At 38.6% G+C, this 14294-nt stretch overlaps 1 protein-coding gene across 2 annotated transcripts in view; it reads left to right on the forward strand.

The window, feature by feature from the left end:
- The window catches only part of SH2D4B (SH2 domain containing 4B), a 74462-nt gene that overhangs the window by 7479 nt on the left and 52689 nt on the right, over positions 1 to 14294 (forward strand). For both annotated transcript variants that reach the window (XM_075504123.1, XM_075504124.1), the window contains exons 2-3: positions 5850 to 6009; positions 7124 to 7271. In XM_075504123.1, coding sequence (XP_075360238.1) covers positions 5850 to 6009; positions 7124 to 7271 — 308 coding nt within the window. The remainder of the gene's footprint in view (positions 1 to 5849; positions 6010 to 7123; positions 7272 to 14294) is intronic.

Genomic DNA, 14294 nt, shown 5'->3' on the forward strand with positions numbered 1-14294 from the left:
ATTCTTGGAAGACCTTCATGGTCCTATGAGTATTAGCACAGGCAGACCACAGAATTCATTATAGCAGATCTTCAGTTTATTGGGGGATTACGTTATTTTCATTACTTTCATCATTACCACCTAATTATTCTATATGTATTTTAATGGATTTATGGCAGTTAATGTTTGGAAAAGTGCATTCTGTCCTTTGAACAGTCTCTCAGAAACATACATAGTAATTTCCTAGGTTTTCTCCTTAGAAAGAAGTGAAATTGTGTGTGTATAAAATATATATATATATAATTAAATAAAATACTTGTACTGGGTAAGCTCGAGGAACTGAGAACAGCCTAAAGCTCACATTCTCATTTTCATCCTAATCAATGTGCTTCTAACACATGTCTTGCAGCTAATAAAAGTCTGAATGGAGCCTCATCTACCCTGCAGACTATCAAAATTTAAGCTTCTACTTTAAAGAAGCCATAAAAATCTTTTGCTCAGAAAGCCAAGGGTAAAATCTCATGTAAAACACATTGTGCTTAGACCAAAGTATACCAAGTATCTAAACTCCAAAAGAACAAAAAACCACAACCCTACAAACACACCAAACTCCACAAGCTATGGTTTATCTCTGAATAACAAAAGTAGATCAGGCTGATCAGCTTGATGTCAGCAGTGAATGCTCCTTTTTCTAGTGCAGAGAGAGAAAAGAAGAGGAATATTTTCTAAAGAGAGAGTCAAAGGATATTTGCATGACTACAGAGCTTTCCAGCGAGTGAGGAAGGAGAGTCAATTGCTATTGCAGAGATCTGTAGCTTCCCAGCAGGAGAACTATGGTGGGAAGCTCAACCTCAGAGAAACGAGACTGTTCATGGAAATAGCAGACTCTTTTGAGAAAGTTTAAGCAGACTTTGAATGCCTTTCCATGTTTCTGAGATTATAAATCAGTGATCTTCTAATTTTCTGAATTTACACTTGACACAGCTGTAATATGCCCTATGATAGAATGGCAATTGGGGTTACTGGCACTCTCTATCATTTTGCTGGACTAAATAGGCAGACTGTGGCTGACAGCACAGCTGGGAGACTTGATACCAAATCAGCCCTCTAATGGTCCTTGGAGTAGTTCCCTTGTAAACACTGGAGGTGGATCACAAATGGGAATTGTCTGTTAAAGCAATGATGAACAAGCTTGAGGAAGGAAGCTGACTCCAGCAATATTCCATTTGCTCTGATTACTGTTATTTTTAAAGTACTTTTAATTAGAAGCATGCGTGAAAATGAATCCAGATATAACCCAAAACTGTCATTTAAAAAAAAAAAAAAAACCCAAACCCAAAACAAAATGAAAAACCCCAAAACAAAACAAACAAACAAAAAAACCCCCAAAACCAAAAAACCCAAAACCAACCAAACTCCATAAAACCTCCAAAGCCAAGCTGTGGTTCTGCTCCTCTGTCCCAATTAGCAGAGGCAGTGTAAGGCCCAGTTCTCCTTTGTGTAACTCCATTTGTTTTAAGTCTTAGTCACAATGTGAAAGTCTGAGCTGATTGGAATTGAAGCCTGATTTAGCCCGAGCATCGCCTGCAGCCAGGATTCCCCCTCCCGTGCACCTTTAGGTGCTGCTTGCTTTCTCTCTCTCCCAGGGTGGCTGACGGTGTTCAGATTTTCTGGCAGCGTTTGGCCGTGGCAGTAATGATACCCTGCCTACACCAGGGACTTCCTAAGGGTAGCACAAAGGCCAAGAGCAGCCTGTGGTGCCATGTAGCACAACTCACGGTTGCACTCCAGCAGTGTGTATGAGATTAGTAGTGCTGCTGGTAGAGACTAGTAATTCTTATAGGTGAGAGCCTTGAGTTTACTATTGCTCTCTAGGGTGTTGTTTTATACTTTTATTGCTGTTACAGAATTGATTGCATAAATACAAACAAATAGAAAACATGATTTGGTATTATTTTTGATTGCGTGTGTTTATATGTGCAAATTTGTGTTGCTGTTGGTTCAGGCTGTAGGTCCCCAAGAAGGTTCTCACTGTGATCCCTTTGTGCTGCAAATTTGGGATACCTGATTTTGCATTTGTCTGGAGAAAGGAGCAATATCCAGAAACCAATTTACTGGTCGCAAAGCAGTATAGATGTAGGTTTAGGGGAATTCCATGGGAGATACTAATTCATGGAGGAGCTACAGGTGAAAAGAACTGCAAGAATTAATGTTGCCTTCTTGTGGTGCTACAGAGTTGTTTTAGACAAAAAACCTGATAGAATATTACAGCTGATAAATCGTTGATGTGAAGAGTAGAGATGGAAAAGACTTGGTAAATTATTCAGTACATTTTCCGGATAAAGCAGTGTTTGTTTCTAAAACACTTTGATTTCTACTCTCCAATCCAGACTAATTTTGATGTCCACTACTTCCTAATGGTAATTATTTGCAGCCTGCCACAGTCTCTCCAGGAAAAGAAAAGTACTTTTGTGGTCAAGGCACAAGACTGGGACTCAAGAGATTTAATTTTTATTTCCTGACTCTGCATTAGGCTTTGTGCCTGGGCACAGAAGCTTGCTTCTGAAGAGGAAACATGAGGTTCCCTTGCCTCTTTCTCACCTAGATTTCAAATTTGTTTAGTCAGGACCTGTCTCTTCCTTTTAGATTTAGTTGATTTTTTTCTATTTCTCTTTTTTTTTTTTCCTATTTGTTTTATTTGGAAATAAAGTGTGTTAACAAAATGTCTTATTTTGCAGAATAATGAAATACTTGAGAGGCATCTTAAAACAGAAATTATTTTATTATAATCAGCCCTCAATGGTGTTAATTCTCTGCTTGCAAAGCAGACAACACTAGTTTCCTAAAAATATTAAGGAAAATCATTTTCTATACATTCAGCTCACATCTTGCAGTTGGTTCTACAGTTTGTAAGTGCAAGCCCAGTCTCGTTAGCCTAGAAGACCTGACGCTGACCACTGTGCATTTGATTCTGCAGGCTGCAAAGACTTTTTGTATGGCAGGAATTCCATTTTCACAGTGCCAGATTTTCTCCCTGAGCTGCTTATTTCTTTTCCGGAACACTCATTTTTGAATGTTATTCTGTGCTAAGAAACTACCAAGTTTTATGATCAGATTGTACAGTAAAGCCCATCTCCAACTTCATGGGCACGTAGGTTTAAGGGAAGATTTGCATGGGAGTCACTTCTTAAAGTAAAATAGAAAAGGTGGTTGGACATGAAAAAGACCTTCTCTTGTTCCAAAGAGAAACCTGAATAAAGGCATATATCCTCAAATTGAATTGTTTTAAGATTGTACATGTGGAGGTGTGTCTGTTTAATGCTGAAGCTTAAAACTGCCAGATTGTTTGATACTGTTGTTATCTTTCAACTTGAACTATGGATGTGTATACAGTAGTATACTGTGTTGTAGTATACAGTAGTTAGTGCTGAACCAACTGTGTTATACTGATGTTTTCAAAAGAGTTTATACATCTACTGTCTATAGCTTTAGAAGAGAGATCCCTTGTTTTAAAAGGAAGAAAGAGAACAATTTCTCAAGACATGTCTACAAATCAACTATTTGTTTTATGGGCCTGGGTAGTAATGGATAAATGGTGCCTCTGAGAAACATATTAATAACTCTTTGGCACAGAAAACCTGGAAAGAAGCAAAGATAAAATTTGTCGGCTTACCAGAAAAGGGGTTTCTTATTCTTTCCATCTGATAAGCTCATAAATGAGCAGAAGTAGTGAAGTTGTCTCAGAACAGTAGAAGTATTTGGTATCTACCAGTTATGATACAAATAAATTAACAGGAGGCATGTTGTTTGCAATGTTTTCTTTAAAGTACTAAATAAAGGGGAACAACTAGGATATCCAGATTCCTCCCAGGAAGGAGGACATGGGCCACTTTTAAAACAAAAGTTGCCATTGGTTATGTGGGATCAATACTCCTGGGAAATCATTCCATACTTCTCGAGATACTTTACCATGAAATGCAGTGGGTGAAAACCTTGCGGGCAAATACCGATATGGCCAGTCAGTTCTTGGCAGACGGTGTTCAAATGCTGTATCCAAAAATATGACACAAATGTGCTGAAACACAGAAATGTACAGAATAGGAACCACAATAAAATACATTTACATTTATAACCTGAGACATAATCTGATAGACTATGAAAGAGCAAATGCTTTTGAGAGTTATTGAAGGAAAACATTATTAGCTTAAATTTCCACCCCTCCTTGAAGTCTGTACCATTAGGCCAACACTGGGAATTCGTATAAATCACATTTTCAAATTTGATATAGGATATTAGCTTTCGTTGAGAGATCTGATATGGTCGTTGCCATCAGTTTGTATTGTCAACACTTGCAAGTGTTGGTTGGCACCGGCACTGCCTGCTGTCAACAGCCCCACTTCATTCCCTCCTGCAGTTTTCTCTCTTCAGTCTGAGATGTCAAAAACACTTTATTGATTGTGCATTGGGAAACTTAATCTGGTTAAATGGATACTGTCCTATTGTAGAACAACAGGTAGTTGAAGGTGAGAGTAGCTAAGCTGATGCTAGTAGAGAAAGATGTAGAAAGGGCGGAAGCAAAGACTGGCCATTCAAATAGGACAAGGTTTCTTTTAACTCTTATGGGAACATCAGAGAAAAACTACTGAGGAAAATGGTGGACTGTCCATTTCTTCACGTTTTCAAATGAGACAGGATGCCTTTTAGAAGCTATGTGGCCACACACAATTTACTAACCTCAATATCTGGGGAAGAGGGTGAAATCTAGTGGACTGCAATATACAGGAAGTGAGATGAACGGCCGAGCCTTTCTGGCCTTTTAGTCTGCGTTCTTTAAAATAAATCCATTGTCTGTCTTGGCAATCTTCTTTGTGGTGGAATTTCCTTTTGTGAAGAACAGTTTCAACAAATTTGCAAGAAAAAAACCCATAAAAATGGATGCAGAAGAGGTGTTTCTACCATTTCCTTATTATGAACCTCTAAAGTGCATAAAATATCTGTGAGTTATACATATAAAAGCAGAAGGAAAAGACCAAACCACACTAAGTGAGGCAGTGTATATGACTATGAAAATGTATTCAGATAGGATTTAATCTAGTGTCCTTTGTAGTCAGCAGGAATCCTATGGTTGATTCTTGGACATGAAGGTTGACCAAACATAGTCTATTTTGTAAAAAGCACGCAGGCTGTTTTGGTGTTCTTAAAATCACTCTGTCAACACAGTAACTGTAGATTTTTGCACGGTATCTTTCATGAAAACTGAACCAGAAACTTAATCCCTTTCAATTGCCTACCTGAACAGAAAAGCTTCTGCAGTGTTGAGTGGAGTGCTCTGAGTATCTAGGCTTTCTGAAACTCCTCCTTCACACAGTGGGAGGAGGAAATTCCTGGATTTTTTGCAGGGGTTCCAATGAAGTCCCTATAAGCTCAACACTCAACATTCTCTGTGTGCTGAAGCATTGCAACCAGTCACGTAACGTCACTGGTTGTTGTCACTCCTATCTCTTTTTCCATTCTCTTCATTCGTCTCTTGCTGAGTGAAGCAAGGAAATATACTTATAAAAATTGAAAAGGGATCATAACACCTAAATTCTGGGAAATGCATGTCAGAATTAATAATTCCTTATTTTTGTGGGACAGTGAGTCTTTAAAGATTGTGTGATCTGGAGTGTATGAACCCTTTTTTTCCCCCCAGTGTGGTAGACTGGTCAAATCTGAAGATTTCATCCAACCTCTTAGTAATGTTCTATTCTGAATTGTAAATGGCAAGCTTAATGTTTTTAAATTGCAGATTTCCCATCTTTTCATCTATATTTACGTAAGAATTTGAGCCAGTATTTATATTTTTGGTTTGTTTTTGGTGGCTGTTGCAGGTAATGGCAAACATGTGGAGTGGCTACGTGGGAAGGATGGTGAGGTCTGGGTCTGGGTTATGGGAGAAGCCCCAGGTGACAAGCCATATGAACAGATATCGGAGGAGCTAATAGCAGAGCGAGCCAGGCAACAAGCACAGAAGGAGGCAGAAGAACTATGGTGAGGATTTAAGAATCTGAATTCAGGGTCCACTTGGCATAATGGGAGACATGGCCTTGTAGAAAGGCGGCAGGTAATGGTGGGTAAAACTGGTAAGTATGTTTTGTGAATATTTGCTTTCCCTTGTTCTGGTAACTTTTCAGCATGTGAAAAATATAATTTTATTTTTATTGAATACTGAAAACCAAAAACTCTCTTTCATAAAAAAAGGGAAGCAAACATTTTTCTTTTGGGGAATCTTGCTAAACCAGTGACCAATTTGTAAATAAATAAAAATGAAACAATCTGGTTTTGAGATTATTGAATTAGAACTGTTTGTTGTATCACACGTCTGTGCCCACAATGGGATTTGGTACATAAAATACTTTTTGAAATTGGTTTTATTTGTATATTGCTTATATTAATTCTTATCCTAGCAGTTCGGAAACTGATTACACAAAGTGCCGTGCTGGTGTTTCTGGCAGGGCCTCTTCCAGCATTGGGAGCGATTCAAAAGTGTTTTGATGCTTGATATCGTTGGGAAGTAGGCCAGCTGCCTCCTGCACCTCCTTTTGTAGTGCAGCACTGAAAAGCGACAGTTTAAATATCAGATGATTCTGTGTTATTCCTTTTCATATGAGAGTCTCCTTGCTTATAGTGATTGCACATTTAATCAGGAATTAAAAGCTTCAGCCTGTGCTCTGCGTACCTTTTACACCGTCAGTAATAACAAACAATCTAGTGTAAGAAGTTGGCAGGCATTTGCATTGATATTTGAGAGACGATAAATTCCCAATTATGCTTTGCTAGACTGACAGAAAAATCTATTTTTTCAGCCAAGGAAGGAAAAATATAGGGTATGACTTGAAGACATCCAAGAAGTACTTCTCTAATTTAGAAGGTGCTATTTTAATTAGTCATTTATAAAAAATTGTGAATGTCTGCTTTCTGGATAGTTTCCTCAAATCTGATGTGTGGTAGGACTCTTGTTAAATATGTTTTAATTCTTTCGTTGTATATTTCCATGAAGTTTTATGCTAATTACTTGTTGCAACCAGTGAGCAAGTATTGATCCTCAATTTAAAAAAATAATCAGTGTCTTAAATTATTTTTATTTTTGAATTCTTTTCTGAAGGAGACAAAAGGAGGCTGAAATTACAAAGAAATTCCGGGATGCTATGGCTCAAGAAAAAGCCAGAATAGTGGCAGAAAAATGGAAAATAGAAATAGAAGATCGGAAAGCTGCCAAATTGGAGGAGGAAAAAATTCAGGAGGAACTGAAGGTTTGCATAGAACAATTTAGCTTTTTTAATAGGGTTTTTATATAGATTCAAAGTTCTTGTCACCTTCAGTGCATGTTTATTAATAAGCTTTAAAACCCAGAGTTGTAATTTTTCATCCTGGAATATACAAATAACTACGTGGTGTTCACTAGAACAGCTGGGTGAGTGATGCGTAAAAATTACATATCTCATTCAAAAGTGTCAGGACAATCAAACTGGTTATTCAGCTCACACATTAACAGAATTGTTCCGTCAGCTGTGCTGAGTGAATCATACTGGGGGGAAAAAATGTACAGTTGTGAAATGCCTCATTTTAAGTTAGTTTGCTTGAACATATTCTGTGTATTTTGGATGAGCTGTTCACATATTTAACTTGAAAATTCTGTCGCTACTTTCTTTAAGATAATGAGGGGTGGATCCTTCTCCTACTCAACATACGGGAAAAGTCTAGTTGGCTTTGCCGGGAGAAGTTAATTTGCCTGATTTTTATTGACTTCATCATGAATTTTCTATGCGCTGAGTTATAGTATTTTAATGTTTGTTTGAAATAATATTTTTTTCACATTCTCTTGCTGAAAGTAACAATTTGAAAACTAAACAGGAAAAGGAGGCCTCTGTCTACCCTTTTCATATTACTTTATAAAGATAAAAACTTGTTTAAAAAATGAGAAAACAAAATGTAATTGGTTTAGTGTGTAGAGAAATTACCACAGTCATCTGAGTCTGGGATGTGCACTGTGGGACTGCAGAAGATTGGTGAAGCTGGGTTTCCATGGAGAAAGCCTGTAGCAAAATATGACTCCTAGGAGATCTGCATCCAGATCTACACGCCTCTCCCCGCTGACAGCTTGCTATGCCATTTTTCCCTTCCTGGGATGGTGATTAAAGGTGTGGAAAGTGCGGATAAACTCCCCCCTTGTCCCACCATGATGGGAGGAATGCTAAAAAAGTCAGTGTTAAATTTATGCGGTTCGATTACAAACTAGAGTCAGCAAGTTACTTGTCGTTCTGTAAACTGTGGGACTGGGATTTGAGGGTGGTTACGCAGCACGAAGCAAGGGTGGTTCCTGTAGCCTCCTCTGCACAGAGTTGCTGATTTACCTTTGCACAATTAATTTGAATTCATAGGAGAGAACGGGGCCTTTGAAATTTGATGTCAATGAGTAATGAAACTATACCTTTCAAGTGCCTTTATTAATGTATGAATAATGACCAGAGCAACTAATTAAACACTCTTTCCTCTGCTTTCTGGAAAGCAAAGCCCTCTTGAACAAAGACCGATACAGACCTGTTCACTTATATCTCTGTGGCTGATTTACAGTGCACTTGATGGGGTAAATGTCCACAAGCTCACTGTTGTTCTTCTGTTTCAAAGAGACTTTTTCAAAAAGCCGAGTGAGCAACTTGTGAGACTTTTAGTGGCCAGCAGTCATAATTTTCTATTAAGTAAAACTAGTCTTTCAGTTGCTGATACAATTTAAAAGGAGCGGCACCACATTCTGCTCATTTTCATACTGATGGAAAGGCAATGTCACAGTGATCTGTGTTCCCACTGATCTCGGGAAGTGAGGAGGTATCCCACATCCAGCTGTGTGCCTGGTATGAGGAAGAATTGCACTGCTGTAAGTGGGGTGACAATTTGGTTCAGTTTCTGCTTTGAATTTCAAATACTAACCTTTGGCCAGGATTTCTTTAGCCCTATTCATAAAGTTGCCAACATCTTTATTTTATCAAAGAAACAGAAACCTTCCCCCCCCCCCCCCCCCCATGGATTCCTTTAAATCAAGCATTTGAAGAGAATGTTTGCAAAAATTTAAATAAATGGACCACAATTTTTAAGACAAGAACCAGCAGAAATGAACTCTTTGGCTTCAAAAATGAGTTTGGAAACAAGATACTATGCTGCGATTATTTTTTAAATGCCCCTTCATTGAGTGTGCTCCCGGCATTTGCTGTATTAATACAACAACATAGTCTAATTACACTCTCAGCCTTGGGTCTTCAATTAGGTCTGTACTTTGAGATCTGTTAGGAAGGACTTGGACTAACATAGGGTACCACCAGCAGAGATCCAAATACAGGATTGATCCCTGGTGCTGTAACACCACTTCTTTGCTACTCAGAAAAGCAGCTTATTTATGCTTGGTCTTGAAAGAGCAAATCTCATACATAGTGCTGTAGAACTACTTAAAAACAGTAAAGCATTTCAAAGGCAAGTGAATCTCACAGACTAATATGGGGGAGTTGTTAACTTCTCTGTCCACTGGCTTATTTAAGCTCACTTGGCTTTCCTTCTCCTTCCCATTTTACTCTTTTTATAACTACTATTGTGCAGTGGAAGAAATACATGAAATATTTACACGCTGAATGAGTGGAAAGGTACCTAGACAAGAAAATAGAAAAGTTATGTTTCTGGCATCTACCTCCAACTACAAAAATTGAATAGAACTAAGGTGTTGGGGAAAAGGTGAATTAATGAAGCTACATATGTATGACTGCAATCATTGAAATCACAAAGAAATGTACCTTTAATGAATGATTCAGGGTGTGGAATGAGATGCAGATCAGCTAGCAAGCCCACTTTAAAAGGTTTAAAATATTTAATGCATTGGTAATCATCCTTCTGTGATGATGACCAGACCGTGTTTAAAGCGGTCTCCAAACTGGAGTGTGAAAAGTTCAGTCTCTGCTAATGCTTCATCCTCTTGAAGCATTTTGACTTGGGAGATTGGAACTCTGTCCTTTCTGCTGATGTGTTTAATTTCCAGCCATATTGTATCACAAACACTCCTTTTTAAAATGCTTTTATTCCTCTTGACCTATCATGGGACTTCAGGGCTGTCTGCACTAGATAAATGATATCTCACATATCAAAGTGAATGATGATCCCTGTTTCCTTTTCCAATACTATTAGAAAAGTATTGCTTTCCTTGGTGTTTCTTAAGCAGAAATGCTTTTAATTTATGATGCTAGAATATAAATGTTGACTGCTCTATTTTTGCAGTTTAAGGACAGCTAGTCTTTTATGCACCTATTGCAAAGGACAAATAAGAGAGCCAATTACTATCATTAATCTTTTTGCTAATTCACAAAGGCTATGAGATCCTAGGCATAATTTCCTACTGTTATCAGTTGCTGTCATTAAGAGTCTTGAACAATGTGCAGAGCTAGGGAAAATTAAAGGTATGAGCATCAGCCAGCCAGGGGAGGATGGTATCCTTCAGCTACATATAAAAATAACAGAGATATACTCTCAGCTCATTCTTCATGTGGTCTACATAAAGGAAGAGAATATTAATAGTAAAGTACTATCTGTATGACAACATCAGATACTTGCCAAATTTAATAATATAAGCACAGCTGACAGTAAAACTAGATTGCTTCTTAAAAATTCCTTGGGAGATGAAATGTGTGTTAACCAAAAGCTGTACATAAACTTCTATGGGCATTGTTCTTCTTCATGCATCAAAAAATATTTAGTAAGAGTTTTAATGAGAGTGGCACTTAGGGAGAAATAATCCCTATTCTCTTGATAGGCAACAAGAGAGTAACAGTGCATTAAAATTTCCTTCCACTTTTTTTTTTTTTTTGATGCAAGTTCATGACCTTTAATTCCAGGAGGGATTGTGGTAAGTGAAGTGAGCTTTTTTACTGGCTGTTTCCATTCGCATCAAAGACAGGTTTAGAATCCACCTTCAGAGAAGAACAGAATAATTAGTCCTTCAGTTCAGGAAATCTCTAATAAGGACAGCTTATGCTTCAGAGAAAGAACACACTTCAGTCCTATTGACTTAGATGGGCTTTCAACATGTCTGAGTCCTTTACTGTGCCCCAAAGTGCTGTGGACCTGATTCTTCAGACAGTTGCTGCCAGGTGTAGAGTTTAGGAATACAGTAAAATGTCACCATCACCACTTACAGTACTGTGAGCTTCTTATGATATAGCAGTGAGCATTCTGTCCTGATCTGAAAAAAACCTCTTGTGTCCAAGTAAACACCATGGACTTGAGTGGGCCTGTTATCTTTAAGTGCAAATAAGCTGTGAGTTCAGCTCTGTGCTTTGCTGTGCCAAGAAAACACTGAACTCTTTCCCAAGGACAGCGTACTTAGAATCCAGGAATATGACAACACCTTCTTTCTGGGGTTTGGCACCCAGCTCATTCTGAAAATGTCTCAGTGGGTCCGTTCAATCACAATTACAATAATTCAGTAATACTTCATTTTGCTTTCTTTTGTGCGACCACAGTTCAGGAATTCTTTTTTTCTATGCAGTTGTCTGTCTAACAATGTTGGAAGTGAGGCAGCTGTTAGTTTCTGCTGGGAATCAGGTCTTCAGGATTTTTCTATCCTACTTGTGAGGAACTGTGATATTAACTGTAAAGAAAAAATCTTTTCCCCAGTGACATCAGTAATGATTGCACTGCTGAAGCCACTGTCTTTATTCTGGATGGCTAGTAAAAACTAGCAGAGCTCTGATATTTTCCATGGGTAAATGGGAAAATCTGAGCCACTAATGCAGATAGTTTACGTATCAGGAATTCAAGCTGTGAGGAGTCCCTAAAATCCAGAGACAAACTCTTAGTAGATTGTCACTGGATCTATGGCAAGTTACCCAAGCAGAGTCTGCTCCAGCACGTGCAGTAAATCTCAGATCTCTCCCAATCAGGAATAGTCCTTAGCTTTTCTATCTCATCTAAAAGAGGGTCTTTGTGAACCAGAGTATGTTGTTACCTCCCTATACGAGCCATGTGTGAAGAGCATGTCCTGGGGCGTATCCATGGCTGAAATGCAACTTCTACATAAAGCATGACTGCATTGCATACATTTGTCAAATACATGCACACAGCAGTGAAGTGATGCAAACCCTGTGTTCCTTTTGAGACACTGGTCGTAGAGAAGAAAATAATGTCTCTGCAAATGCTTTCTTTTCTGAGGGAAGTGAGAGAATTTTCTCAGAAAAAGGTTGCGAAGGGTTGGACAAATTTCTGCTGATATTCACAGCTCTGTTGGAAACTGTCAGGTGCGTTTGTGGAGAACGCTGATCTCTGAATTCAGCCTGCTGTGTCAGCCTTGCTGAGAACAGGCTGTCCTGGAGCCGGGGACCCTGGGACTTCCAGATTCCCTTCTTCAGAGCAGAGAGTTCTAAGGGCTCAGATCTGAAGACGAGCTGTGCTCTCGGCTCTGTGGCAGGGAGCCTGACTGTCTGCCCTGGCTCAGGGAGGATTGCTGAGGGGTCTCAGGGGATTCACAGCAGCTGTAACGCAGCTGACGAGCTCCAGCTCTCAGGGCTGCCAAAGACACGTCCTGCCAGCCGGGAGCATTGAGGGAATCCCAGGCATCCTTTGCTTCGGAGAGGACTGTTGTAACAAATATGTCTTGCAGGTTTTGCCCTGAGCAGGGTGGCAGTCATTCCGCTGCCCTGTATCCCATAAGACTCCCCAGAGAAACCCCGAGAGCCGTGGCAGCCAGAAGCTCAATTTTCCATTGGAAAAAAAATCAGCTGCTGTATTTTGCCTTTTCCTCAGTCCATTTTTTTTTAATCTTTCTGCAGCAAAAGCTAAATGCTGATCTAATCTCCTCTCCTCTGTATTGGGCTGAAACATTAGAAGCTAACCATGGCTAATACTAAATATTATTTAGAGCCGGCTATAGTAGAGCTATCAAACATTGCGAGGCACACATTTACAGTTCCAGGTAACAAGTTTGTGGTAAATGCTCACCTGCCAGAGGCTAGATAAGATCATTTAGCATGTTCAAATTCTCCAGTGGAGTTAAAGCTGGACAGGATTACTGCTGCCCATTGAATTGCCAGTGTGATTTGTTGCAGCAGGTTGGTATTTCTTGGCAATTTGCAACCATGTACTGAATTGTCACCTTCCTAATTATTCTGGAAGAGCTGAAAGGGTCATGGCACACGGTACAATCTCTCTCACCCATCGGGCAGAAGGTGATGTTTGTAGACTATTATAGCTCTGCACTCTCAGCTCTGATGTGCAGGATTGGGTTCACGGGGAGAAGCAGATAAACTGGTGGCTGTATTCTTCCGGTGAAGTAAATATGAAAAGTTCAATTGTTCATTTTAAATACAAACATACACTTTTTACTCATACTTGACAAAAGGATGACTTTTCTTTCCTGTGTCATACTAACAAGGGTTGTTTCTCCTCACACACACCTTTAAGGAGTTGTAGAATATACTTGCACCCGCATCCATGTGCTAATTTGAATAAATAGAATTTAAAATTTTTCTTCCTTTAAAAAGGAAAATTATACGAAAAACTTTTGTGAATTCAGAATCAAGTGCAGTGTTTTTTGTTTTTGTTGTTGTCTCTTCATTGACTTAAATCTCCCTCTTCTCACTTAAAAAAAAAAAAAGATAGAATTTTCTTAGTAGGCATTACTGCTTTCCATTATGAACTCAAACTCTACCTGAATTCTAGTTTTTTGGTTGGGGGGGGTGTTTGTTGGTTTGGGGTTTTGTTTGTGGTTTTTTTTTTTTTTTTTCCACGTTCATCTTTTACAAATGCCTCAACAACAGCTACATTAAAAAACCTAATTTGTGACAAAACTCTTGTGTGCTTCAGGGAAACTGCTGGGAGATTGATTTTTTTTGTTTGTTTGTTTGGGTTTTTTTTGTTTCCCCTCCCATGTTAAGTTTACCTTGTAGTTTGAGATGTTGCATAGAAAACATTTTGATAACCCAGGATTACCTCTGTGTCTGTCCATCTTCCTGAAAAGATAGCCTAGATGTATTGGATTTTTTTTAGGTAGTGAAGCTAAGTGGATAAATATTCTCCTCATAAGAATAAAGAATAGCTGATTGCATACTTTTTCCAAAAAGGGAATAGAGCCGTTTACTAGCAACTGAAATATGGAATCCCTAATTCTATGGGGTATTTAAAAAGACAATTTATTTTTTAATTTATTTTTTTTATTCTGAAGAAGCTGCTGGGCTTTGAAATCAGTGCTTCCTAAAAGCATTGGCTTTTCAAAAATAATGAACTGTCTGCTCAACTAATCTTTT

This window comes from Mycteria americana, chromosome 6 (assembly GCF_035582795.1).
Source record: "Mycteria americana isolate JAX WOST 10 ecotype Jacksonville Zoo and Gardens chromosome 6, USCA_MyAme_1.0, whole genome shotgun sequence".
Lineage (NCBI taxonomy): Eukaryota > Metazoa > Chordata > Aves > Ciconiiformes > Ciconiidae > Mycteria > Mycteria americana.